The 26,992-nt window shown below is 55.2% G+C and overlaps 6 protein-coding genes across 6 annotated transcripts; 4 read left to right on the forward strand and 2 right to left on the reverse strand.

Annotated features, from left to right (window-relative positions):
- The first annotated feature begins 511 nt into the window (after nt 1–511).
- On the forward strand, nt 512–3,147 carry THITE_2169226 (uncharacterized protein). Its single transcript, XM_003648883.1, has 4 exons — nt 512–1,174; nt 1,231–2,257; nt 2,358–2,815; nt 2,913–3,147. The coding sequence occupies exons 1-2, from the start codon at nt 1,011–1,013 to the stop codon at nt 2,207–2,209; spliced, it is 1,143 nt and encodes a 380-aa protein (XP_003648931.1). The 5' UTR covers nt 512–1,010; the 3' UTR covers nt 2,210–2,257; nt 2,358–2,815; nt 2,913–3,147.
- A 1,449-nt stretch (nt 3,148–4,596) lies between these two features.
- THITE_154085 (uncharacterized protein) lies at nt 4,597–4,885 on the forward strand (the record flags this gene model as incomplete). The annotated part of the gene is made up of 2 exons (XM_003648884.1): nt 4,597–4,655; nt 4,723–4,885. 2 exons carry the CDS (start codon nt 4,597–4,599, stop codon nt 4,883–4,885), a joined length of 222 nt encoding a protein of 73 aa, XP_003648932.1.
- A 1,081-nt stretch (nt 4,886–5,966) lies between these two features.
- THITE_2106953 (uncharacterized protein) lies at nt 5,967–7,670 on the forward strand. Its single transcript, XM_003648885.1, has 2 exons — nt 5,967–6,981; nt 7,074–7,670. The coding sequence occupies exons 1-2, from the start codon at nt 6,051–6,053 to the stop codon at nt 7,400–7,402; spliced, it is 1,260 nt and encodes a 419-aa protein (XP_003648933.1). The 5' UTR covers nt 5,967–6,050; the 3' UTR covers nt 7,403–7,670.
- Nucleotides 7,671–9,665: 1,995 nt separating this feature from the next.
- On the reverse strand, nt 9,666–12,411 carry THITE_2106957 (uncharacterized protein). Its single transcript, XM_003648886.1, has 2 exons — nt 12,048–12,411; nt 9,666–11,823 (listed from the first exon to the last, which is right to left on the reverse strand). The coding sequence occupies exon 2, from the start codon at nt 11,685–11,687 to the stop codon at nt 9,834–9,836; it is 1,854 nt and encodes a 617-aa protein (XP_003648934.1). The 5' UTR covers nt 11,688–11,823; nt 12,048–12,411; the 3' UTR covers nt 9,666–9,833.
- Nucleotides 12,412–19,196: 6,785 nt separating this feature from the next.
- Nucleotides 19,197–21,039, reverse strand: THITE_2106958 (uncharacterized protein). The gene has a single exon (XM_003648887.1). It carries the CDS (start codon nt 20,409–20,411, stop codon nt 19,512–19,514), a length of 900 nt encoding a protein of 299 aa, XP_003648935.1. The 5' UTR covers nt 20,412–21,039; the 3' UTR covers nt 19,197–19,511.
- Nucleotides 21,040–24,017: 2,978 nt separating this feature from the next.
- Nucleotides 24,018–25,502, forward strand: THITE_162453 (uncharacterized protein). Its single transcript, XM_003648888.1, has 3 exons — nt 24,018–24,215; nt 24,278–24,431; nt 24,504–25,502. The coding sequence occupies exons 1-3, from the start codon at nt 24,189–24,191 to the stop codon at nt 25,406–25,408; spliced, it is 1,086 nt and encodes a 361-aa protein (XP_003648936.1). The 5' UTR covers nt 24,018–24,188; the 3' UTR covers nt 25,409–25,502.
- The last annotated feature ends 1,490 nt before the right edge of the window (nt 25,503–26,992 follow it).

A 26,992-nucleotide genomic window follows, 5' to 3' on the forward strand; every position in this document is an offset into this window, starting at 1 on the left:
GAAAAATTTCCCCACAAGACGAGATAAGATAACGATAAACCTTACACTATATCCACCCCACTCAGTGGGACAGTTCCCACACCCCTCATCCCAGCCTGCTCTGGCGCCATCTCAAGTTGCCCAAGTCGCGAGGGTTCTTGCGCACAGTAGTTAGGCCAACATGACTCGTGCTTTCAGGGACGGTTTGTTTCATAAGCCGTCGCTATAAGACCTTGGCTGCGAATGGAGCCGGGGACATTCCAATTCGACGTTCCTGAACGGTTTAGACGACTGACTCGGCATTCGGCGTGATGCACGCATTAACATGCTGGTACTCCGGGCCGAATATTATTCCAGCTGCGTGAGACATTGGTCCAGAACGTCGGCAAGGGCCGCAGTGCCACCCTCAGCGCTGTCACGCTTCGGGCCAGGGGCTGCCCGGCCGGATGCTGCCAAGGCCGGCCGGCACAGGCGGCAAAGTCCTTTTGGCTTATTCCAGGTTCAGACCGAGTGGAATGAACATTTCTGATTCAATTCGTGTTTTCCTGCTTCTGCTTTCTGCTTTCCTTTCTTTTCCATGTTTTCTTTCCCCTTTTCCATCTAGTGTATATCTGTGTCCTTCTCTCTTTCCCTCGTTCCGTTCTCTTCTCCTTCCTTACCTCAAGTCTCAACCTCGCGCCTGCTCGCCGATCGACCGCCGGTCAGCCAATGAGCGGCGCACGTTTTCTCCTGAGTGGCCGCAGCGAAACGACACTGTCGCGAACGCAGGCAAGCCGGTTTCCATCTGCAGAAGCTGATCGGTCCCCCGCCGCAGTCCCGTTGGAAGCCTTCTGATGATGCGGCCGGGGTCGGTGGGGCTGGTGGAGTTCAAGGGCTCGGGCCGGGAAGCGGTTGCACGAGCTGGAGTCCGAGACGCGGACGCTGGGGATGGACTGCCCCGGCAGTCGTCATTGCTCAGAGCTGGCGCAGAGAGAGCAGCTCAAAACAGACGGCAGCCCGCATACTCCATCTTCTCTGCTCTCCGGTCAGCCATGGCTTCTTGGAAACTTGGCGGGCCCAAGTCGACCGTGATGGTCGAATACGTTCCCATACCGGGCGACATGGAAGACGTAGACGATGCGGATCTGGTTGTTCCGCAGAAGTCGAGGGCAAGATGGACATGGCGCTCGTATTTATTATTGGGGCTAGCGCTGCTGTGAGTGCGACGTCCTTCAACATGTACCGAAGAGGCGCTGCTGACTTCATCGTCAGAGCGATGATCCTGCTGGCCGTAAAAGTCGGCGATGTAATAGGGCAGAACTTCTCCAGGCAGCACGGCCCTAAAGACAACCCATTTGGCAACTGGGGAAAGCCAGGAACGGGCACCGAGCAGCTCGCATGGTATCCAGCCGACTTCCTCCGAGACGTGGTACCCGTTCCATGCCACTCGCACAACGACTACTGGCGCGACGTGCCGCTGTTCTCGGCTCTCTACGCCGGCTGCACGGGGGTCGAGGCAGACGTCTGGCTGCGCCGTGGCGATCTCCTAGTCGGGCACGACACGGCAAGCTTGCAGCCGAACCGGACCTTCCAGACGCTGTATGTCAACCCGCTCATCGAGATCCTGACCCGACAGAACCCGGCAACGGAGTTTTACAACGGCACGACAAATGGGGTGTTCAGCACCGACCCGTCCCAAACGCTGGTGCTCCTCGTGGACCTCAAGACCGACGGCGCCGAGACCTGGCCCTGGGTAGTGAAGCAGCTCTCCCCTCTACGCGAGCGGGGCTGGCTCAGCTACTTCGAAGACGGGCAGTTCCACGCGCGGCCCATCACCGTCGTCGGGACGGGCAACACGCCGTTTGACCAGATCCTGGGGAACTCGACGCCGTCATCGTCGTCGTCCTCATACCGCCGGGACGCCTTCTTCGACGCGCCGCTAGACCAGCTCGAGAACTCGCCGTACGACGCGACCAACTCGTACTATGCCAGCGTCAACTTCTGGCGGGCTATTGGGCCGGTGTGGTGGAGGGGCGAGCCAAGCGCGGCGCAGCTCAGGAAGATCAGGCGGCATCTTCGCGAAGCTCACAAGAGGGGGCTCAAGGCGCGGTACTGGAACCTGCCGTCGTGGCCGATCCATGTGCGGAACAGGCTGTGGCAAATCCTGGTAGAGGAGGGCATTGACATGCTGAACGTCGACGACTTGAATGCGGCGACGAGACAGGACTGGACGAGGCCGGACACGTTTTAGACGGCTTGTGCTTGTGGGGCTAGATGGAGTTTGGATCGGGGTTTACAGGTATGAATTGTCCGGGATTGCTGGTGCATGAATATGCTTGGAAGCCAGCAGTAGACCATGGAGATGTGGATGAAACACGCATTTGATGACACACGGAAAGGTGGCAGCTCCGAGGAAGTGGAAGTGATCCGCAAGTGGTATCTTCGCCCGGTATCACAACCCCGCTCTCCGAACTCGCCGGTTTATCTCCTGCGGGGAATTGCCCGCAACTCACCCACCGGAGGTGGGGCTGGTGAGCTCATACACGCCGTCTCCAACTCCTGGGCGAGCAATGAGACGGCAGCTGCAAGCCTGGCAACTTGGAGAGTGAGGGGTTCCGGGCTATAAAAACGAGGAAAGCAGCATTAGGGAGCCAGCAGAGGGCATATACATCCCCGTTGTGTAACCTCTCCGAGCTCATCATCAAGAACTGGAGCATCCAGAGATTAGAAGGACGGCAAGAAAGAGACCAAGGCCACGCAACCATCCAGCCTATCATCGATCGCAATGGCAGCTCCGCAGCGACGCTCATCCATCGTGGCCATCGCCGAGCAACAATCGAGGCTTGCCTCCCTCGATGTAAGTGTGGCCTGACGTGTGCACTTAGCTTTCCCCAGCTTCGCCAAGCCCAGTGACTCCTGACAAAGGCCACTTCCCGCCCGGCACCGCTCCCAAGTCCTCCATCATCGACCGCCTGCCAGCCTACTCGGCCACGCTGTTCGAAGCCAAGACGCAGAAGCGGCTCACCTTCGAGGACATCGCGCAGCACCTCGGGCGCAGCGAGGTGGCCGTGGCGGCGCTGTTCTACGGGCAGGCGCAGGCGTCGCCCGAGGACGCCGAGAAGCTGACGCAGCTGCTGGGCCTGTCGCGCGAGTCGAACATCGCCTCGCAGATGATGGGCTTCCCCGACCGCGGCCGCGCGGGGCCCATGCCGCCCGTCGAGCCGCTCATCTACCGACTGTACGAGATCGTGCAGAACTACGGGTACGCCTTCAAGGCCGTCATCAACGAGAAGTTCGGCGACGGCATCATGAGCGCCATCTGCTTCAGCTCCAAGGTCGAGAAGGAGGTGGACGAAAGCGGCGCGCCCTGGGTCGTGATCACGCTCAGGGGGAAGTGGTGCGTAGTTTACCCCCCTGCAAGAACTTCCCGCCGTCTGTCATTTGTCATACCTGCCCTGCCTTCCCTCCCCTGCCCCCCCCCCCCCCCCCCCCTCCTCTCCCCTTCCCTCTTCTGATGGTGTGCTTTGTCCCGCGGTGTGAGCGGGATGACTGGTCATTATCCGTTGCTACGGCCAAGTCGCTGCTCGAGGGCGGCCAGGACCTACTTGGGCCAGACCTGTCCGACATTCCCTCTTCCGGCTGTCCATCGCCGTCCTGCTGCACAGTCGCCGACACGTCGAGGCGCCTGGACGCTCTTGCTGATTGCTGTCATGAACAGGCTGCCTTTCACTCGATTCTAGGCTTGCGGCTGGGGCAAGGGATGCTCGGGAGCTGGGGAGGTCGCTGTTTACTCCCTTTGATTAGGGTTGAAAGCGTGGAAGGCAGAGAGCGGCTGAGGAACGGGACCCATCCACGGCGAGCTGTCATGTGCGGGCGGCAAACTTCCGGCAAAGCTTTCTTTCAATCTTTCGGTGGCTAGGAGCGAGGAAGACTCGATTAAGACTTGATCCCGAGTTTTGTGGGTCGAGGGATAGTTGCGGCTGGGGATTGGCAAACAGGGGCGTTGGTCAACAATACTAAGGGGCTCAGGGGGAACAATACTAAGCTCAACGCCACCATGACCCTTTCTCCAATGGTCAACCAACACTGCGGAAAATGCCCCTTTCTTAGCATATCCTCATCGTCATGGGTCGGAAATGCATGACCTTGTTGTCCCGTGGTCGCCACGTTGTTTCCTTTCTAGGGTAGTCTAGAAACTCCTCGCCTGCCTCATCGGCAACGCCCAGTCATTGTCCGCCGTGGCCAGGCTGCTCATTCCGCCTTGCTCCCCCTTATCTGCCAACAGGACAATACTAAGCGCACAATACTAAGCTCCCAGCCGCATGCCTCACTTCGTGAACATGGTCTTTCTGCGTGTTTGTATTATCGCAACTCCAAAGCAAGGGATGTGAAAGAATACCTCGAGCACTGGCGAGGGCTTGCCATTCTCCTATCCTTGCAAGACGACGGGAAGAATAACAACGAGACGGTGGATTGAATGCGTTCCGGAGATGGACTGAACCGAGACTAAAAAAAGTATAAGACAGGCCTGCTGCTCCGCCCCAGAGCCGACTTCTCTGCTCTCATCATCATCGCACATTCGCAAGCATCCAAAACAACATCAAGCGTTTTCAAAGCCAAACCCCCAAATCAATCAACATGCCTTCCACCCAGGCTCCCGCTCCCCAGACCAACTTCAACGGCTACTGCGTTGTCATGTAAATGACAACCGGGGACAGCCCGGTGCGAGCGGCCGCACGAGCGCATCTCTGAGCCCATGAAGAGGGTCCTCTCCGTCCTCTTCGACAACACACATCCCCCTCTCTCAGTCGACAACATGGTCATCGTCACCGCGATGATCCTCCAGGAAGGTCCTCCCGCCTCCCTCAGGACCTCCCTGCCAACCCTGAGGGTCGACCCCGTCGGCGATGCCTCGTCACGCTCGTAACCACCACAACCCACATCGTCAACCGGCTCTCTCCTCACATCCGACCACCCTCGCCTACCTCAAACACGTTTCCTTGTCTTCGCTTCTCAACAAACCAAATCTGGATCCAGAACTTTTGCAACATCACGCGGCAGCCGGACGGAACAGCATCGTTCATTCACTCACTCTTTTTTGGCTTCTTCGCCCTGCCTTAAACGCTCTCTCTCGAGGCCGTCATCATTTTCAGCCGGCGCCAAAAAACGCACACGTTATATACGACCACCCCACCGGACCAGTCTTGATTCCCCTCTTTCCCGTCCTCGGCAGCCCCGGCATGGAGGCGAGGAGATTCGCGACCTTCTTGGCCTTTCACTCCGTGGTGGGATGGGAATGGGAAGGGTATATATAGCTTGTTTCTTTTTTGGAAGAAGTTGGTGACAGCTGCGTGAGGGAGAAAATCTTGGAAGGGAGGGAAAGGGTTGGGGGGATGAGGAGGTTGTTTCTGACGGTTTGCTGTTTTTTTAGTATATGGAGAAGGAAATGAGTATATAGCAATTTATGCCGGTTGACACATTCTTGAATTCCGTCTTGCTTTGGTGATTTCGTGATAGAATGAACTGTCTCCATCATGGTGCAGTGAATTGTGGCAGAGTGCTGCCACTGTTGGCGGCAGTATTTCGAGTACGGGTCTTCAGGCTCGCATGTCGAGTGCAAAGTAAATGCCACCGGCGATGACTGTTCTTTCCAGAATCCGCATTTCTCAGCGTTTTCGCCCTCTCTCTAACTGATTGGCAAATCTTCGTCTCTTTTTTCTCCTATTTCCCACCCCGCGATAGACTTGCTTGTTAGGTGGCATCTAGTCGGAATGCCGAGCGAGTCCTTGATAGTTTAACGATGGGTTCAGCATCGCAGAAGGTACCTGGTACTTTGCTTACATTTCTCGCTGACCCCCATTTGGTCACCTCGACTCGAATGGACTCCGACTTACACGCCATGGGGAAGGGTTAGGGTCCTGCCGTTCCCTCGCCCCACGCTGCGATGCATTGAAATCCCCACTACTGTATCTTATCTTATCACTCACAGGCCAGCCAAAAAAAGTTTCGGATCCATGGATAGCCTCCAGAAGCTGCAAAAGCGTTGGATCAATTCATCGTCCCCACCACCAGCGAACAGCGAACCCCAAAACATGGCGAAGAAAGGCGCGGCACAGTCCCTCAAAGCAGGGTCGAAGCCTAAGTCACAGTCTACCGGCGGCAAGGCCGACAAGCAAAAAACCGATCGGAGGAAGAGCAACGAGCCTGCCGTCGAGAAAGCAATCGACGGCAAGGAAGAGGAGTGGGAGGACGCGGACAGCGATGAGAACGACAAGCAGCCGGCGCCCCAGCCAATTAGCGGGAAAGAAACTAAGAAGAGGAAAGCTGTTGGTGAAGAATTGAGCGAGGAGGATAGCGACTCAGAGGACAGCGAAGACGACGAGGAGGAGCAGGGTGGCGTCGACCTGGCCGCGATAGACGACTCCGAGTCGGAATCAGAGCTCGATTCAGACGGGGAGCCCGAAAAGAAGGACGATGAAGACGACGAGGAGGAGATCGATGTTGAGGAGCTCTCCGCCGAAGATGAAGAAGACGAAGAGCAGATCGCAGCCGGCACGCGCGTTCGCCAAACAATCAACAACAAGGAGGGCCTCCTTACCGCCCTACGACGATTCGCCCTCGACACGAACCCCAAAACCGTTCCTTTCGCCTTTCACCAGTCCATAGTCTCGTCCAAAAAGACGGAGGACTCCATCCCCTCCATCGACGACGATCTGCAGCGCGAGCTGGCCTTCTTGAACCAGTCCCTCGAAGCCGCCCGGCAGGGTCGCGCGCTGTTGCGCAAGGAGGGCGTGCCGTTCACCCGGCCAACTGACTACTTCGCCGAGACGGTCCGCAGCGACGAGACCATGCAGAAGGTGAAGGCGAAGTTGGTCGAGGTGGCGACGGCCAAGAAGGCAGCCGCCGAGGCTCGCAAGCAGCGCGACCTGAAGAAGTTCGGCAAGCAGGTTCAGGTGCAGAAGCAGCAAGAGCGCGCCAAGCAGAAGCGCGAAACCCTCGAGAAGATCAATCAGCTCAAGCGGAGTACGCTCGCCCCTCCCCCCACTTTCACTCCCCTCCCAAGCCTTCCCTCAGCTTGCGCCGTTACTAATCTTTGCCCTTTCGGGGGAATGCAGAACGGCAAGAAGGCGGCTCCTCCGCCCTCGGAGCGACCGAAGCAGACGACATCTTCGATGTGGCCGTCGACAACGAGTTGGCGTCGCACGCGAACAAGGCAGGTCACAACAGCAAGAAGCGCTCGGCAGGCGACCACGGCCAGCCCAACGCCAAGCGCCAAAAGAAGAACGCCAAGTATGGCTTCGGCGGCAAGAAGCGCTTCGCCAAGTCGGGCGATGCCGTGTCGTCGGGCGACCTGAGCGGGTTCAGCGTGCGGCGGATGAAGAAGGGCGGGAAGGCACCCAGGTTGGGAAAGAGCAGGCGGAAGGCTATGGCTGCGAAGAAGTAGGTGTTGTGCATGATTTGGCCGTGTGTTTCGGGTGGGTGAGTCGGTCTGGCTTGGTAAGGAGAGGGTAATCCCAAGGCGGGGTGTATCCATTCCACGTTTCTGATCTGGGAGAGCAAGAAAAGCCTGGGAAAGGCTTGTTTTTCCCATGTGTAACACACGAGTTTTGTGTGATATGTTCGTGGCGGCCAGAGCATGGCTCAAAACAGGATTGAATTGCACGCTTCGAGGACGGCCTCCCTGAGACAGCCAACCACGAGGCTATCGGTGTGTGAAAGGGCTTCTCGCGCCGCGTAAGCGAAAACGGCCCACCAGGGAAGATATCCCACTCACTTGGTTGATTTGATGGGTTTGAACAAAGAAGCTTAGTTATTGTCTCTCGAGTTCACCTCCACTCGGGATGACCACACAAACAAGCTACCATGTCAAGAAAAACCGATTCTCACCAGCGCACCTCATCTGAGAACGCGGGTATATTCAAGATTTAGATGCTAGTCGCAACCCATCAGCCCTTGGTATCGTAATAAAAGCACGTCGCAATGCCAGTCCACAACAGCATATGGACGGTCCTCGCCATCAAGTTGGAGCTCGCCCGTACTACTTGGACGAACACCATGTCCTCGAACGCTCTCCTCCCATTGCCCAAGGCCGCGCGGCTCTCAGGATGTGCGCAACCACACTCACGTTATATCCCCCTCGCCTTCGGGCTTTCCTCCCCTGACCTCATCCTCAGTGAGGCCGTTCAAAACAGCGACCGTAGTGCTCCTTGATCATAAATTACCTCAAACAAGCCTCACTCAACTCCCTCCTCCAAAACCCAGGGGTAAGCAAGCAGTCCTGCGACGGGCCCTTCCTTCCCACACCAGATCCACCTATTCCTTGACCCCGGATCCCATCCGACGATCCGGGCATCGCCCAATCATCCAATGGTTGTTGTGCTTATCAGTCAGGCCTTCTCCGAGCACAAAGACAGAAGAAGAAGGCAACCAAGGAAAGACAAGACAGGCAGGACCCAACCATCCCAGCAAGAGAGCACCATCACCGGCGTGGGCGACGCCCACCCCCTTCCACCAGCCCAACACCAACACCGCGCCCCTGGGAGACGCAGACCGACACGCTTTCATGTAGGTACCATGCCCATCCAGAGAACGTATCAAGAGCGGGAGGGAGAAAACAAAAAGGGTAAGTAAAGTTCGTATAAACTCAGCAATCATCCATCATCTCCTAACCAGGAGCCAGCCAAGAAAAAACATAGCCAAGAAGCACCAGCTCTGCAGACCGCAGCATAAACAACCACCCGCGACGGCGGACTGGCAAATGCTAACTAAGCAAAACAACCAGAACAAGAAAGAATAAAACAAGACACATCCCAGCCAGGGTGGGTGTGCAATGCCGCATCCCCATCCGCCTTCCGACTGCACTGCACCTCAATGGGGTGAGTGTCTACCTCCCCAGAAAAAGGGGGAAAGACAAACAAACAGACAAACCCGGGACCTAACACAAGAGGTCCAGTCCCATCCCATCTCGAAGAAAAGTTGACCACCTCTTCTGCCGCCCGCGCGCCCGACTGTCCCCCCACCCAGGCAGGGCACACAGCGCCCCCGCGTCATTTCACGACAGCCGCCATCACACTTCTCTCACAACATCAAGATGGTAGGTTCCTCGGTCGTCGCGTAGTTGTTTATAGAAAGAATAGATAGGTAGGTACGTAGGCAAGTAGGTACCTGAGGTAGGTAGGTAAGGTACGTAGTGAGACCCCCTCTCCGAGCGCGCGCGAGAGAAACAGAGATAGAGGGAGAGAAGGAGATCGCGAAAAACAAGGAATTCGTACGTTTGTTCGTTCGTCCGTCCGTTACTTGCGTTGCGTTCGGTTACCGTTATCGAGAGTTTTAAAGTTTATGAATGACTTGCTTCGCCTTCTGAACTTTGACGTGCTAAGCAAAAAAACATAAAGCAAAGAAGAAAAAAAGACCAACACAAAAACAAAGGAAAAAACAAGGACAACGACGAGGTCTGCCCCAATCGACTGCCGAAGGGGAAGTAAAACACAAAAGAATAGGGAGAACAAAATCCTCGTGGTATCGTGCAACGCCAACCATGCTGCCCACCTTGCCTTCCTGCCTGCCTGCATGCCTGCCTGCCGGGGAGGAAGCCCGCCAGTGATGTGTGTGGAAAGAGAGAGAATATGCTGTGCTTGTGCTTGTGCTGTGCTGTGCTGCGCGCCGCCGTACTTCGCCATGCTGCTAGAGGGAAGAGAGAAAGAGACAGCCGCTAGAAAGTTTTCGCCATGCCAAGTAGACATTATGGAATAACGCCATGCCAGAATGACTCGATTGTATCCCGGCGGGGTGGTGAAGGAGCAAACGAACCGGGGGGTATCAATAGCGTCGAATCGACCGTCATTTTCCCAACTGCCCAAACGGAGTCTGCCCCGTCATTGCGTCGCAGCGATGCACCAGTGGCGGTGGAATGCCCATGCGCTCTTCTGGCATTCCTTGCTGCAGTACTTCGTCCGTCGGCAGCGGCGGCACTTGGCGAATTGTCGCGTAAACTCCTCCCACTTGCCGCACTGGTAGTAGGCGCACTGCCGGATCCCCCCTCGTGTGTCGTCCTTGCGGCACAGGTTCCTCATAACCACCCCGGCCCAGTATTGCATGTCGGTGCTGTGGTACCTAACCGTGAACTTCTCCACGAGCGGGAAGATGTTCAGGTCGTTAGGAAGACAGTATTCCTCCTCGGCAGCCTCGTTCTCCTCCCCCAATTCGCCCTCGAGTGCGGCAGGGTCGACGCCGTCGAGAAGCTGGATCTCCTTGCCGATCTTGAGCTTGGGGACGAGGTGGCTCCGTTGGAAATACTTCCTGAGGTTGCAGTACTTGGAGACATACGCCAGAAGTTGGAGTGACATCAAGACGTCTTCTTCCCTCGGCATGGCGGCGAGCATCTGCGGGTTCGGGCTGACTTGGCGATCCAACAGGTAGCGCGGGACGCTGGCGTTGGGCAGGGCCGGCTGCGGCGGGCTCACCAGAGTAGGCCGGTTCGGGGACAGGCCCATTGCCGGGACGGGCGTCGGCGCGTTGTTGGTAGCAACGCTGCCGTCGACGGGGCCTTGGTGGGTAATGTTGAAGGCCCCGGCATCCTGGGTTTCCGAGGCCGTTGGGGTGGTGAGTTCGATGGCCCCGCCGGCCATGACGCTGTCGCCATCTTCCACCGTAATCTCTTGCACACCGACCTCTGCTTGCATCTCTGCGTTTCCCGCCATCTCAGTATCGGGCGAGTCTTCCGAGGTAATGCTGTCGGCATTCATGTCGTCCGACTCGGCGGCGGTCGAATGCTGAGGACGGATGGATGGCCGCCTTCGAGAGCGGGCGCTCGCAGTAAGAATCGAGGCCGGTCGCACAGTAGGGGATCGGAGTTGCGGTGGCGGAAGGGGCGTTGTCGGGGATGCTGGCTGCGAGGTCATCGCTACCCGAGGGAACGGCAGGATGCCGCCGAGACGATCGGCGTCCCGCATAGGCCTGACGAAGCCATCGGCCGCATCCATAGATGGCACGACGGGCGCGAGGGGTGGCGCAGTGTGAGGGCTAGGAGATACGAGAGCGTGATGATGGTGGAGGGCTCGGTGGGCAGTCAATGGAGTCCTGTCGGCCGGCGGCGTCACTTGGAATTGAGGGGCGGTGGGCGTCGGGTCTGCATTGGAATTGACTGCTGACGTAGACGGCCCGGCGAGCGCGGCGGACACATCGATGGATGGTGGCGGAGCCTGCCTGCGGAACGTTCGCTGATCCACGTCGAGGTTCCCGGACCTGGACGAGAAGCTGGACGACTTGTGCACGCGGCTGCTGCCGCCGATTCTGTGGCGGTGATGGTCCGACTTTTGCTTGGCCTCCTCTGCTTTCTCGCGCACCTTCTCGATGACCTTGATGTAGTTGTCGAGGATGGTGGCAATCACGGGGACCATGTCGGCCTCGACGACGCGGGTCCGGACCGCCTCTGTGCCCCTAACTCCTATGTTGACCACGCACTGGAAGGCCAGGTTCCACTTCCACATGTCCATCATGTCTTTGCTGCGCCCCTCTTTCAGGATGCAGACCAATCTCTCGATACCGCCATCGACGGTGAGAATGTCGCGGATTCTAGCCGAGGAGGTGGTGAGATAGGCCAGGTGATTCAGCGAATTGATCAGCGGCAGGGTCGACGTGCAGTCGAGAGCTCGCCGGTCATACAAGGCCGTGGTGATGCCCACGGATGCCTTGTTGACATTGGGTATGCTGAAGTTGGCTTCCCTCATCTTGGCTTGCCTCCACGGAGCACGAGGTAGGCACAAGACAAGGAGAGGGGGCGGAGGTCAGATGGGAGGGCGTTGGCGCGGTTTCAATGGCCAAGTATCGCGTTTAAGGGCCGAGAGGTGACTGAAGGTATTCGCCCTATCGAATGTTTCGAAAAGAAGGGTTAGAAAATGAAGCCCATTCTCGTTGTTATGCGTTCGTGGGATGCTGGGGCTTGCATGATCATACCCGACTTGGAGGGCGAAACGCTCGCGAAATTGGGTCGGCGCCGAGAGCGGTCACGTAGGCAAATTGGCCCGGCGACGGATGGGAAACCACGCAACGAGAAAGCGGGAAGGAAGCGGACGATGGATCAAGCGTACAGGAGGTATTTAAGGCCGGCGTATTCAACGCCAGAGGTAATTGAAGGCTCTCGAAGCGGCCGACTGCGCGTTTCGGCGGGTTGATGGACGAGCGGCGAATAAGTCCGTCCACCCAAATGCCTCAGCCGCGGCCAGACTCCGAGGTTGCGAGGATGCAGGCAGCGAATGCGTGGGCAGCACAGCGATTGTGGCTTCTTTAGCTGCGAGGCGAGAATTTCGAGAGTGTAGATGACAGATGCAGGGACTGGTTGTTGCGAGAAGGCGTTGGATGTGGACTGGAGGATGTGGGAAGAGGCGACCCGGTGCTCGCTGTGCCTGATGGTGTGAGAGGCTGGGTGGATGGGGTTCAGAGGTTCAGACCACAGCCACGAACGGGCGGAAACAGCTGGGTTTTTTTGCGTCCTGCCGGTTTGGGCCCTGGCCCTCGGGGCCGTCTGCAACGCCTTCCAGCTGGGCAGTGGGTCCAGGTCCCCGCGGGGTCTCAAATTGCTGCCTGAGGCGAATGGGCTGTGGTGTCCCCGACCAACTGCGAGAAAGGCGCAACTGCTGGACTAGGTTGTTCAAAATTTAATTTAACCATGCAATCTGCCCTTTCTCCAGGCACTGCCAACTGCACTGACACTGGCTAGCATCGCCAATTTTGCTTTGACCGTCGGTTGATTTTCGACCAACAGCTCGAGTTTGGGTCAACGATCACGAAACGTGGGAAGGGGCAGATTCGCCAGCAGGTCCAGGTCCTGCGGGGTGATCTGTCCATTGTCTCGAAGCATTGGATGACCGGCAATACGCGGGGGCTGAGACGGAGAGGTTCCCCATTGCTTGCATCGGTGTGCCGAGTGCGGTGCTGTATCTTGCCTACAGATACCCAAGCACATCTCTCGAGGCAGCTTCCCACTTCTCGCTCAACGTCGAGCGTGCAGCGCCTTGTTGTGTGTCTGTCTGTTTCCTGATGCGGCCACTCATCCGGCCCTCATCATGACGAGGGTTGAGACAGTCGCCTCGGATCGCCGGTGCACTGCCGTCGGCCGCTGCTGGCCGCAAGCCGAGACGCGCCTGGAGCCGAACTCGACTGCGGCGTTTTCACTTGTCTTTGCTGGTCTGCTTTGCGGCAGGCTGGACTATCATTTTGGTTTGCCCATTACCGTTCGTTTGTGTTGGAGTAGACACAACAGCGACCTCATGGCGAACCACCCTCTGACAAATTCAAGAGTTCGGCAATCTAACCCGCAGGTGGGACCGCCACCTGCAACTTTCACCCTCACGTTACCAGTGGGGCGCTCGTCAGCCGAGAGAAACCAGTGCTTCACGACCTAACCATGAGAGTTTCCCTATGTGCTGAGGTAGGTAAATAGGGGAATGTCGTTGGTCATTTACGGGATCCGGCCCGCAATTTTGATGGCTGCTGTTCTCGCCGAGGCGCCCCGAGGTCGACTCGGACATCGACACACTTCTGTCCAGAGAAGTCGCCAGATGGGGCCCCCGGTCGCGTGCAGTTTAGCACCAGTCCCCACCGACGATCTCGCTCCGTTGCGACCACAATTGCCCCTGGCTGGCGAAAGGACATCCCAGCAAGTCGCATTCACTGCGATACAAGTCCACGAATCGCGCTTTCCAGCTACTTTAAGCGTGCATAGCACAAGCACAACCTACACGTCGGCGTCTCGAGGACGAACAGCGACGGTCAGAGGAAGTTGGGCTTCAGTGCCGTTCGTTTGTGCAGTACACAATCCATTCTCGGTCTCGGTCCCGCCCTCCAAAATGACGGAAAGACTCACTCGGTCAACTCCGCCGGCGGCGGCGATCGACCCACATCCCGCAGACTCGGGCAGCCCGAGATGAGCTGGAGCCGTCCAGCACAGCGGCCAGACACATTGCCCTCCCGCAACGAGATGGTTGAACAGAAACGCTATGCGCTGCTCATCTACCGCAGCGGGTTTCTTTGTTATTTCCTTTACACGGCACCCGAAGCTTCCCGACCGGGCGGCTTTCGCAGCTGCTTGGATGGGCAATGACGTAGCGGCGAAAGCTGGGTGGACGTTAAAGAGGTCCCGCCAAGACTAATTTCGGCCAATTGTCGGCTATGTTTTTACAAGGTTATTACCTTAGCGCGCCAGGGGGGGGTGGCAAAATGATCTCTGTTATAGTTTCCAAGAGCCAAAATAGTGTTCTAGTTTACAATATACTTTATATTATAAAAATGATTACTACTACTATTGTAGAGCTAAAATCACTATATAGTATAAGAATCACTTAGATAAATTATATATTTAATAGTAAAATAATCACTATACTAGTTTTTTATTATATATATCTTAGATCTATAGAAAGATTTTAAAGTTAAGCTTTTTTTCTAATTTAAAGATTATTTTCTTTGAAAATGATTTTCTATGTAGAAGATTGCTTTTGCCTCTTTTCTATACTCTCTAGCCTACGCCCCTCAGCTTAAGCCTTCTAGATAAGTATGAAATTCAAACTAAGGTATAACTGTAAAATCGTAGCCTCGTAGTCTCGTAGTGTAATGGTAAATCTGTAAGCTTGTAATGTGTAGGCCTTGAGTTCGATTCCTCGTAGAGTCTAGTTTTTTCAATTAAAAAAAAGAAGAAAGAAAAAAAGAAAAAAAGAAAAAAGGAGAAAAAAAAGAAGAGAAGAGGTAGAAAAAGGGTAGAGGGCTTAGAATAGATAGGAGAGTTTACTTTTATATATACCTAGGTAATAAAATTTTAAAAGATAATCTTTTATCTAAAAGTTGATTTTAAATTAGTTAAAAGTATTTTAAATTCTAAATTTCTTTTTCTTTTTAATAATTATCTTTAATTACTAATATTAATATTAATTTAAAATAATCTTATTAGTAAAACATTATTTTTATTATAAGATATTTTTACTCTTTAAATTTCTATTTTATTTAAATTAATCCTCTTAGTTGAAGATCATTTTCTTGAAGAGACATTTTGAACTTGGGACCGGTAGGCGTCTATTTTCCAGGCGAAATATCTTGACGCTACAAGACGGTAACCAAGACCATTTTGCCACCCCCCCCTGGCGCGCTAAGGTACGTAGCCACTATCGCCAAGGCATTTGCTCTATAGAGGTACGAGGGGCAACGCTAGCCCCCCGCTAGTTAGGGTTTAGGTTAAGGTTAGGCTACGGGTTATAGTTAGGGTACGGGTTATCCTCGTTTTCTTTTTTTTCGATTTGGTTGAGTTTTCGTAAAGTTGTTGCGATGAGTCTTTGCGATTGTTCGTTGTTGATGTTGCTCGAAGTCGTCGCCGCTTGCTCACCCCTTGGCGATTTGTAATTACTTGTACTCGGCAGTCTCCGAAATTACCTTGGCGCGCGAGGGGGGGGTGCTAAAATGATCTTAGTGACCATTTTGGAGTGTCAAAATATTTTAATAAGAAACTAAGCTTATATATATTTTAATAGCTAAAATATTTTTAAATAAAAATATTCTTTAATTACTAGGACTATTTTAACTTAAAGAGATACTTAAAGAATAAAAAAATCCTATTTATAAAATACTCTTTAATAAATAAGATTATTTTAACTTTAAAAAGATCTTAAGAGATAAAAAAGTCCTATACTTTAAATTTATTTTTTTATAGATAAGATTCTTTTAATAAAGAAATATTTTAAATTAAAAAGGGGCTTATATTAGAAAGATAGCTTTATATTAGGAAAATTATCTTAGATAGTTGTCTATATAGATAGAAAAAGGAATATTGATTTTTTTTCTTTTTTCTTTTTTTTCTTTTTTTTATAGTTATCTACTATCTTTACTTTATTTTAATTGAAAAAGCAGAACACTACTGGGATTTGAACTCGAGACCTCTACAATTTACAAGCTTATAGTTAGACTACTATGTCACTCTACGTTATTCTATGTCACTCTACAATTCTAGATTCTCTAGGCGAGATATATCATCTATATAGCTAGTACGCTAGGCAAAGGATGCCTAGGACCTGCGCGTAGGCAATGGAAACTCGGGACCTACGCATAGGCAATGGAAACCCGGGACCTATGCGTAGGCAATGGAAACCTAGGACCTGCGCGCAGGCAATGGAAACCTGGGACCTGCGTGGAGGTAATGGAAACCTAGGACCTACGCAGAGGCAATGGAAGCCCGGGACCTAGGACCTGCGCGCAGGCAATAGAAACCCGGGACCTGCGCGGAGGCAATGGAAGCCCGGGACCTGGGACCTACGCGTAGGCAATGGAAACCCGGGACCTGCGCAGAGGCAATGGAAACCTAGGACCTGCGTAGAGGCAATGGAAGCCTAGGACCCAGGACCTGCGTATAGGCAATGGAAACCTGGGACCTGTGCGGAGGCAATGGAAGGCCGGGACCCGGGACCTGCGCGTAGACAATGGAAGCTCGGGACCTGGGACCTACGCGTAGGCAATGGATGCTTAGGACTTGTATATAGGGAAAATGATTTTCTAGAAAAATCGTCTTCAGTATAGGAGGAAGGCTTAACCTTGATATCCTCCTATAGGCTTAAGATACATTCAATCCAATATACTTACAGTAACCGTTTTATCTATAAAAGAATAACTGATTAGAATTAAACTAGGAGAATTTCATAGTTTCAATTCTATAACAATTACTAGGATTGTTTTAACAAAGCCAAATGCTTATATAGTTAGGAGACTATCTTATAGCGGTAAAACCTAAGTGGTGATCATTTTAGTACCCCCCCCCAGCGCGCTAAGGTAGTCTTGGCGGGACCTCTTTAACGACGACCGAAAGCTGGTTAGACCTAGTAGGAACGTACCGGCTAGAGGTTATAGAGGTCTCACCAAGACCAATTTTAGCTAATTGTCGGCTATGTTTTTACAACGTCAGTACATAGCCACCATCGCCAAGGCGTTTGCTCTAGTATATCGCCAAGGGGTTAGTTCGCCGGGGGTGCAGGGGGTGCGGGGGGTGGCGCTAGCCCCTTGCTAGTTAGGATTCGGGTTAAGGTTAGGGTGCGGGTCAAGGTTAGGGTATAGGTTATCCTCCTTTTTTTTTTTTTTTTCAATTTGGTTAAAGTTTAGTGAAGTTGTTGCTACGAGTCTTTACGATTTTGCATTGATGTTGCTCTAAGTCGTCGCGGCCCCGCTCACCCTATAGCGATTGTAAATACTTATAAGCGGTAACCTCTGAAATTAATCTTAGCGAGACCTCTATAACCACGACCATATACCAAGCGCCACCGAGGAAGTGGAGTAGAACCGGTCGTGGTTATAGAGGTCCCGCCAAGACTAATTTCGGAGGTTGCCGCTTACAAGTATTTACAATCGCTACGGGGTAAGCGGGGCCACGACGACTTAGAGCAATATCAACAATGCAAAATTATGAAGACTCGTAGCAACAACTTCGTAAAACCTCAACCAAATCGAAAAAAAAGAAAACGAAGTTAACCCGCACCCTAACCTTGACCTATACCTAAACCTTAACCTAAATCCTAACTAGCGGGGGGCTAGCGCCGCCCCCTATACCCCCGGCGAACTAACCCCTTGGCGATAGAGCAAACGCCTTGGCGATCGTGGCTACGTAAAAACGTTGTAAAAACATTGCCGACAATTGGCCGAAATTGGTCTTGGCGGGACCTCTATAACCTCCAGCGTGGAACCCATCCTCTCAACACAACATGCCGTCCGTCTCGGACAAGGCATGGCTGCGGCTCAGATTCGGAGCACGATGCACACTGCTGTGGTACCGTGGAACCCGAAAACACAGCCAAGGGCGTCTAACCAATTAGCTGAATATTTAGTACAGAGAATATCAACAACCATCGTGAAGCCTCCTGGATCTTGCCCAACAACCCTAACCTGAAAATCACCTAGCGACTAGGTCAACCTGCCCTCTGCAGGCCCCTGCAGCGCTTGGTTATATCGACAGCTCGGGGCCAAATGGGCGGCCTGTTTCATCCTCGCAGGGGATCACACCGTCTGATCGCATCACGGCCTGCGCGTGCGGCTGTCTGTTCTCCAGATTCCAATGGCAGTGCGCATTTGCGCTCCTGCGCCAGTGTGCCGACAACTCTCGCGTGCCGTCATGATTTCATTCTCCTCCAAGGTAGGTTGTCACCACGAGTGAGGAGGAGGATGATGACGATGATGAAGGGGACCTAACTAGCGGCTTCCGCTGCCCGTGCTCATATGTCCTGTTAACCGGGCTTCGCAACGCTTGGTTCCGAGCGCCGGACCGTGTCCCGAACACCCTGTCGTGCGTTCTCGAGGTGGCGCTGCGCCATCTGCTGTTGCATTCTGCCGTCCCGATCTGATCGCGCGAACAACACCTAGTCCATGCGTCAAGTCCCGGTCTGATCGCGCGAACAACACCTAGTCCATGCGTCAAGTCCCGGTCTGATCGCGCGAACAACAGTCCATGCGTCAGAGAGGCGCGTCGCACTTGCGGCTGCGGGCTGGAGCGCGTCTCCTCTCCTTGCAGTCGCGCCTGTCGCGCGCCGTTGGCCCAAGAACGCAGCTGAAACCTTGGAGATGACCAGGTCCCTACCCGAAATGAATGGACTGTCGACGAAAAAGGGATGGCCCGTGAAACTGGATGCAAGGAAAGACATCGAGGCTGTGAAGAAGCTCTGATGGATCTTCTCCAAAAACAACAGTCCCCCTCCAATGCCTGCAGGATGGCCGCGCACAGCGCGTCGCGATCCAATCAGAGCTGCCCCCGCGATCGTAAGCCGCGCGCCGCTGGGGGCGCTACCGCAGCACTGGGTCGATGCCACCAGCCATGGCTGGCTGGATCACTGAATTCTGTCTGACCTGCAGTTCCCATTCCTGGTGCCTTTTACTTCATGGCGGCTTCTGAAACACGCGCGCTTGTGCAGGCTCTCTTGTTGGGCGGCCGGGGTTCTGTGTCCGCCTGCTCACCCATGCGTGCGCAGGACGCGACACATCCATGGGTGGATGGATGGCTGTGGCAGGCCGCAGACGTCGTGTAGGAGTGAGTGGTTGGGGCTGGGCTGAGGGTTGAGCGGATGTCTGCTTGGGGACTCGAAGGGATGTTGGCGTTTCCTCAACTGCGAAAGTCACATCTCCGAGACTCGTCTTCGAAGTAGTGTCCCTTCCCCGCGGGTCGTGAAAGGGGTGGGGTTGCGTTGTCATGGAACGGTGTTCGCAACAGCCGTTGCTGTGCGACAAGGCTCGAGCCGACCGACGGAGAGGGTCGCTTCGATCCGGGCGGTACTTGATTTGCTCAGCCTTGTCTGTCCGCGCATTCACGCCGGCCTTTGATATTCTTGAACATTCCGGGTCGTCAGTGATTGAGATTAGATGAAAACCTATAACATGCAAGCCAAACAAGCATCTCTAATCCGCCATCTAATGGGTATATATCCATGCATGAATGCAGACCGAAGCCAGGCAAAGCAAGCCGCAAAGCACAAACGTCCACTCCCCCCCTTAGATTAAACACGCGAACACCACCACACCACCACCAACCCAACCCCAAATCCTCAATCCCCACTAACCTGCGCATGCCGGAAGTACTTCATGCCGACCCAGGCGACGACGACCCACACCCAGGCCATGACGCCCGTGAGGATGGTCAGGGCCGGGTAGTAGCCGACGATGGGCAGGGTCGGGTCGTCCTCGAGCTCGGGCGGCGCGTAGGGGGTCGTGCCGACGTCCCAGGCCCAGCTCCACACGCCGAGGCACGAGCCCATGCCGACGACGAAGACGGCCCAGGTCGCCGCCAGGATCAGCCAGCCCCACCAGGCCGTCTCGGCGTAGTCCCAGTCCGGGTCGGGCTGGGCGGCCGGCGGGAGCGGGCTCGCGGCGAGCGAGGTGAGCGCCAGCGGGGATCTGGCGCGCGGGCGGGTGTTGATGCTGCTGCTGGTGGTGGCGCTGGCGGTGTGGGGGGTCGGGGAGGTGGAGGTTGAGGTGGCGTTGGTGGTGGTGGTAGTGGTGGCGGCGATACGCCGGCGTTGGACGGCGGAGGGGAGGGTGCTGGCTGCGCTGGTGGTGGTAGGGTGAGGCGGCGGGCGGGAGGGGTAGTAGGATTCGGAGCCGGAGGAGAGGGAGGCGCGTTCGGGGCGGAGGAGGCTGTCGGAGGAGGAGGAGAGAGAGAAGGAGGGATTGGCAGGGCGCGGGAAAGGGTGGGGCCCGTTGGGTCGGGGCATGTGCAGTGCGTCTTCGTCGTCGGTGGTGCTGTAGCTTATGCTCGGGCTCGAGTCCGCCGTGGGTCTGCGGGGGCCCGGTGTGGTGGCCAGGGTTGCCGTGGGCGTCGTAGGGTCTCGGGCAGGGGGCTCGGACCGGACCGCGTTGTACCCCTCCATGCTGGGACGCGGGGTCAGGTCTGATATGCCCAAGCCAAGCGACGACACGTCGCTGTCGCTGTCTCCAGGCATCGCCATCGCTCTGGGCCTTCCGTCAATGGGTACGGGACTTGATGTGACTCCCCCTGCTTGCGCTGTGGCTTTGGTCCCGACCGGCCGTCCGTTGGCCCCGTTCGCCCCAAGTTGTGTGTCGATGCTCAAAGCACGCCCTTCGCGCCGCTCACGTTGGGCGCCTCGGCCAAGCAGTGCGACTTTCCGTAACGACCCTCTGCGTCGACGAGGTTTTTGTTGCTGTGGCGGCTGCAATGGCTGACGGTGGTGGATATCCGAGGACAGCGACGGCGCGGTGTCGACTGCAGCGGCGCGAGGTTCAGATGCCTCGGCAGGGATGGTGACGAGGATAGGCGTCGGCAGCGATGGTGGCGGGCCGGCCGGGTCGGCGTCAATTGTGTTTCGACGAGATCGCGGGCGATGCTCGCCTGTGGACCGCACGAAGGGCAACTTGGACAGCAGACCCCCCGCGCCAGACGAACTCCGCTTCCGGGCCGGTGCAGGTGGGCGGTTCGCTGCAGGAGGCAGTGTATCGGGGCTGGCGCCCGCTTGTGGAACAGGCTCGTCCATCGTGGTCGTGGGCAGGCAGCTATGAGCTCCTGATAATAAGGGAAGGTGCGATGCGTCGGGCGCAGTTTGTTGCTCCGCGACTTGCTGGGAGCCGTTTCGCGACACCCGGCCTCCGTTTGGAAGAAGTGGGACCGCCGGGCCGTGGAATCGGCAACCCTGAATCAAGGGGATCAAGTCAGCAGCCTAAGCCCTTCCCATGACCGAGGTAAAAAAATTCCGGCTGCTGGCGCTGTCGGCTTTCCGCATTGGTATCGTGCGTTTGAACCTGCTGGGCTCTCTAGGAGTCGTGAAGGGGGAAGGGGGAAGGGTGAACGCTGACGGTGCGGGTGCTGGGATGACATACCTCGAATTTCTGACCCTGCTGTGATGTCGGTACCTTACAGTTATCGGCCATCGGTGGGTCCTGATGTCCGGTTGGTTCATGGCGAGTGGGGCCAGCTGGGAGTGGGTTCATGTCCAGGGCGGGACCGTATCAGGATGGAATACACCGGAGTCGTGTTGTCGAGAAGTGTCTTGTAATCCGTATTTTGCTGTCCACGCTGGGATGCAATAGTTGAAAGTATTTTTATGAACAAACATGAGCACGGAGGCGTCAGTTGGCGAAATACAAGTTTAATTTGTTTCTCCTTGTAGAAGAGTTGTCGGCCACAGTTATCAGGTTTCAGCTGGTACTGTGAAAAACTCGGGCCAATCTGTGTAAGTCCCAGGGTCATGGCTCTCCGCTTGGACGACAAGTTCACGGCTTGCCGGAGTTGCATGAATTCGTTCTAAAAGGGAGTAGGGCGATCATTGCACTTAGTCAAGTAAACGCTCTGGCCGGCTCGAATAGTATGTACCTCCATAGTGTATCCACGGGAACAGCGGTGCCCTAGCTGGATGTAGGCAGGTACATAGTGTACCAGACTAACTATCACCTGAGGGGAGTTCAAATGAAAGGATGCAGCTTGTGGTCAGGTTGTGTGCTCCCAAATAAAGCCCTGGAGTAAGGAAGGCGTCATACTCTCGACAAATTGCCAGCAGGTCACCTCATGAGCTCCTCGCATCTATGAGCTGTGAAGACCTCAACGCTGAGGTTTGTCGGCCACACAGGCTGGTCAACTCTCTTTCCACGCGTGCCGACGTTGTACATTCCGGTTTCACCTCCTTGGTTGGAAGCTGCGGGATGGGCTTCAACTTCATAAACGAGGTATCCAGCGCCTATGGAACGCCCTCGGCTCGAGAAGAGGCCGGCTATAACAGGGTTTCGGCGTCGTGCTCACGTACTAGCCGCAATATCGCGGAGCTGATGGGTCATTATGCCCGAGACAACGAGCAGGCGGAGTGCAAGCAAGCTACTGGGCGTGTGTGTGGTAGAATCGGCCCGTCCTTGGTCTTGTATTTAGTTCTTGGCCAGCAGCCGATGCAAACCGTCCCGAGCAAGCAGGGGGGAGCTTATCCTGGCTGGGGCTCAACTTGGCTTCTCCGAGGTCCCCAGGGTGGCGGGCACGGCTACTCGGTCGTCCCTGACGCGTTGGGGACAGCAAGGGAGTCATGATGGACAGCGTTACATGGCCGCTTGGTTCTTGTTGATATCAGCATGCAATTCAGAGTTGATCGTAGGTGTCTTGGCGCAGGCTTCTGGGTTGATCGAGATGTCCACGGGCTTGATCCTGTACTTGTGCGCTAGGAGGTATTTGAGAATTTGAGCATGAGCGCGGAGGTGCTCTCAGAGAACCGCCAGTTGCGTGAAAAGAACCGTGCAGCTTTGAGATACTAGTTATCGTGTGAGAATGATGGAACAACAGATTCAGCAGAAAGGGAGCAAGGACAAGAAAGAGGGGGAGAAAACCGGGGGGAATAGGGAGGAAGGAAGAAGCCAATCCCGTTGAATGAACTGAATGAGCATTGTCTTCAATTTGCTATTGAAATGGTTAAGCGAAAGGCTTTTTCTGGCCCCAAAATGTGCATCGAAGATAGGAGGACGGAACGGCGGACCGCAGAGTGAAAGAAAAGTGAAAGAATATGCTTTTCGGTTCTGGGTGGAGGACCAGCCGATTGCGAGAGGTGAGCAACACTGCCAAACTGCCATTGAGCATCTCGCTGAGGGTCTGGGTAGTTAGTTGTATAACTTGCCACAATCCCGAGACGGCAGGACGTCCAGAAGCCTTGATATGGCTGCGGTCTACACATGATACTGATGGAACACATAAACCCATAGTAAGTTGCTTACTGCTTACCATTCTCTAATGGCAGTTCAAGATGGTCCAGATGAAACGCAAGGGTAGTCAGAATCAGAACCTTTCTCTACACCCACCATCACTCCTCAGGATGGCGTTCAGGAAACATCGTTGAGAATGTGTCAGTGCTGACCGCAAAAAAAAAAAAAAAAAAAAAAAAAAAAAAAAAAAAAAAAAAAAAAAAAAAAAAAAAAAAAAAAAAAAAAAAAGGAGGGGGGGGGGGGGGGGGGATCACACGTCGCAAAGCCCGCCCGTATAGGCGAACGACAGCTCCTTCGGCTTCCTGATGAGCATCCACTTGTCGACGTCAACGTACTCGACATATCGGCCCCCATAGAGCAAGCCGACACTTCGTCGCCGACCTTCCACTCGCCCTCGGGCTTGTCGTCGCGCAGCTGGGCGACGCCGCCGCTGAACTCGAGCCCCATGATCTTGGTCTCTTGGTCAGGTGGCCGATGCCCGGGTACTTGCCGTCGCGCTGCAGGATGTTGCCGCGGTTGATGCCGAACGCCTTGACGCGCACGAGCACCTAGCCGGACTGCACCGCCGGCACATTGGAGAGTGATGGTTCTGGAGCCCGGTATGAAAGAGATCGCGCCAGGGCAGACTTCAAGGCCGGAAATGCAAAGTAGAAAGTACGACGAGTACTGTAGCAAGGAGACAGTAGGGAGTGGATGGGTGCGTTGGATGTCTTGATTGTCCTCCAGCTAGCTATCTATTCCGGACAAGTATCCAATGTGTTAGTAGCTCGGAATAAGGTTATTTGCTTTCGTGCCGCATTGGTTGCTCTTCTTACAATACAGTGTTACAAGGGCCAAGAGAACGGGGAGGATGCAGCATTTGTCAGCCGAAATTCTTCGGCCCTGCAACTGGGGACGGCGGCAGCATATGTAGGTACCTAGCCGTCCCGCCCGCCAGAAGCAACAGAACCCAACGGAGGGGTGAGCGTATAAGGCAACACCGGCTGCTGGAGCTGGTCTGCATAGCTTCGGACCATGCACCATCCAACACGACTAAGATGAGCTCGCGCCGCATAGCGTGCCAGGTGGGCGTCCTCAGTCCCGTCAGTTCTGGCACGGTTCGCTGTTCGTGCTGACATGGGAGAAGCTCTGCCGAGACCGCAAGGTCCGCTGTCCGGGCGAACAGCCGGCTTGCGGGAGATGCCGTCGGGCAGGGGAGCAGTGCGTCTATCTCTCCGCGCAGCAGAGGCCAACCAAGGCTGATCTGAGCGAGACGGTGGAGGCGTTGCAAAAGCGCTTGAGTGAGCAGCTCCCCGTCCGAGCGAGACCATTCATGTATGCTGTGGGCTAATCAACTCTGGGGCGCCGGCAAGACGAGACCGAGTCCCTGATTCTCAAAATGAGCGGGCGCTCCGGCAACTCTGTTACGATGCCGGATTCCTTCGTCTTTGACTGGCCTAGCAATCCCGACTTCTCAGCTCCGGCGCCGGCGCCGGCACCGTCGAGTCTCATGGAGGTCTCCAACACGCTGCCGGTCGCTGTTAACTCCCTCTGCAGTCCTCTCGGCAACTCCTTTGAGCTGCATTCGTCCCAAGCAACGGCCAGTCCAAACGGAACGGCAGGGGGAAACTACGGCCAGTGCGATAGTGGTGAGCAGATAGAGATGGATTTTGAAAGATCACCGGCCGAGCTATGCCTCCAACCCGGGCTCCCTCTCAACAACATCCACCAAGACGGCCACGTGCAGCAACAACTGAGAACTACCCAACTAGCCCCCGATACTAACCACAGATCGACGCCGTCCACGTACGGCGACAGTGACACGACCGTGGGCGGCACAGCAACGGGACAACCACCCCCCGCCGAGTCCAGCACGGCCCTTTTCGACGCCCTCAGGGCATACTGTTCGTCCGTCATCCGCCGCGAATGCGATGTAGCGGGCCTCGCCAGCGCCGTGGCCGAGTACATGGCCTGGATGCGCAAGGTGCCCTCGGCGGGCGCGCCGCCGGTCACGAACCGGGACTACCAGCAGATGCTGGGCAACATCGAGGGCCGCGTGCGCGAGCTGGTGGACGTTGCTCGGAAGGGTCACGACGGGCCGCTTCACGATCTACTGGGCGCGGTCGGGAGAGCTTCTGGCGGGGGCGCGGTGGCCGCGGCGCGGGTGGCGGAGCTGGAGGCGGAGCTGCAGAGACTGAGGCAGGAGCAGACGCGGTTCTTTGAGAGGGACTATGATGCGTGTAAGCTGCTCTCGGAGCAGACGGAGAAGCGCCCGTGATGGACTGGGCGGCAGGAGTTGACAGAGCTACTGCGCAGGATGGAGACAATGAAGCTATCACGAAGTGCCTGATACACAGAGATGGTGATCAATGATGGTGTTGTTCGTTGTATTGATCAAAGTGTGTGTAGAAAGAGGGCTACTCTGGGCATCCAGATCTGTGGCTCTGGTGGATCCTAATTACGGCAGTACGGCCCGTGGGTGCCGAGCCCCTGACATTGAGGCCCAGGTTCTGACAGGAGTCAAGGGGTTATCAATGGCCGAGCATCATGGCGTTGGGGATCGACGTGCCTTGAAAACCTCAGGGTCGTCGTTAAAGAGGTCCCGCCAAGACTAATTTCGGAGACTGCCGCTTACAAGTATTTACAATCGCCACGGGGTGAGCGGGGCCGCGACGACTTCGAGCAACATCAACAACGAACAATCGCAAAGACTCGTCGCAACAACTTTACACAACTTCACAAAACCTCAACTAAATCGAAAAAAAAAGAAAACCGAGATAACCCGTACCCTAACTATAATTTGTATCTAAACTATAACCCGAACCCTAACTAGTAGGGGGCTAGCGCCACCCCCCGTACCTTTGGCGAACTAACGGCTTGAACGCCTTGGCGATAGTGCAAACGCCTTGGCGATCGGGGCTGTGTAAAAACGTTGTAAAAACATTGCCGACAATTGGCCGAAATTAGTCTTGGCGGGACCTCTTTAACGTCTACTAACCTCAGAGGTATGAAAAGTGGGTAGAATGTGTTCAAGTTCTTGAACTAATACACAATGTTATCCATTTTTATCTATCTCAATCTAATATATATACTACAGAACTGGGCGGTTAGTGCGATCCTCCTTTTAGCTGCTAAGCAGGGGTCCTCCTTAACTAATTGTTACTGCTCTCCACCTCTTTGGCCTTGCAATCCTCCTCTTTAGCTTTAACAAATAACAGATACAGGGTACAGAGCTGTTAGTGATTTTTCCTTCCCTTTCTATTGGCTTATGGCTAAATCGTCATTTCCTTTCCCCGTTGTTTTGTTTTCCTTTTTCCTCCTTTTCTCTACGCGTCTACATCGTGGGCTCCGCGCCTATACCGTGGAACCGGGGGAGCCGTACGTAGGAGCCTGGGCAACTGGGCTAGCCGTAGGCAGGTAGGCATCTAGGGGAGCCGCGGCTAGGTGGGCAACCAGGCTAGCTGTACGTAGGGCATACCGTGGGCGGCACCGGGGCTACAACGTGGGCACCAGGGCTACAACGCGGGCACCAGGGCCACAACGCGGGCACCATAGCCACAACGCAGGCACCGAGGGCATACCGTGGGCATCGGGGCACAACGCGGGCACCAGGGCTACAACGCGGGCACCACGGCCACAACGCGGGCACCACGGCCACAACGCGGGCACCACGGCTACAACGTGGGCACCACGGCTACAACGCAGGCACCACGGCCACAACGCGGGCACCACGGCCACAACGCAGGCACCATAGCCACAACGCAGGCACCACGGCTACAACGCGGGCACCACAGCCACAACGCAGGCACCAAGGGCTGATGGCTAAAGAGGTCTCGCTAAGACTAATTTCGGCCAATTGTCG

This window comes from Thermothielavioides terrestris, chromosome 1 (assembly GCF_000226115.1).
Source record: "Thermothielavioides terrestris NRRL 8126 chromosome 1, complete sequence".
Classification (NCBI taxonomy): Eukaryota; Fungi; Ascomycota; class Sordariomycetes; order Sordariales; family Chaetomiaceae; genus Thermothielavioides; species Thermothielavioides terrestris.

Bases quoted from the DNA above. Each gene is read 5' to 3' on its own strand.
- THITE_2169226 (XM_003648883.1), top strand. From the start codon at position 1,011: ATGGCTTCTTGGAAACTTGGCGGGCCCAAGTCGACCGTGATGGTCGAA. The intron at 1,175-1,230 runs GTGAGTGCGACG...CTTCATCGTCAG, and splicing joins TTATTGGGGCTAGCGCTGCT to AGCGATGATCCTGCTGGCCG.
- THITE_2106953 (XM_003648885.1), top strand. From the start codon at position 6,051: ATGGCGAAGAAAGGCGCGGCACAGTCCCTCAAAGCAGGGTCGAAGCCT. The intron at 6,982-7,073 runs GTACGCTCGCCC...GGGGGAATGCAG, and splicing joins GATCAATCAGCTCAAGCGGA to AACGGCAAGAAGGCGGCTCC.
- THITE_2106957 (XM_003648886.1), bottom strand. From the start codon at position 11,687: ATGAGGGAAGCCAACTTCAGCATACCCAATGTCAACAAGGCATCCGTG.
- THITE_2106958 (XM_003648887.1), bottom strand. From the start codon at position 20,411: ATGGCGATGCCTGGAGACAGCGACAGCGACGTGTCGTCGCTTGGCTTG.
- THITE_162453 (XM_003648888.1), top strand. From the start codon at position 24,189: ATGAGCTCGCGCCGCATAGCGTGCCAG. The intron at 24,216-24,277 runs GTGGGCGTCCTC...ACATGGGAGAAG, and splicing joins CGCGCCGCATAGCGTGCCAG to CTCTGCCGAGACCGCAAGGT. The intron at 24,432-24,503 runs GTGAGCAGCTCC...GGCGCCGGCAAG, and splicing joins GGCGTTGCAAAAGCGCTTGA to ACGAGACCGAGTCCCTGATT.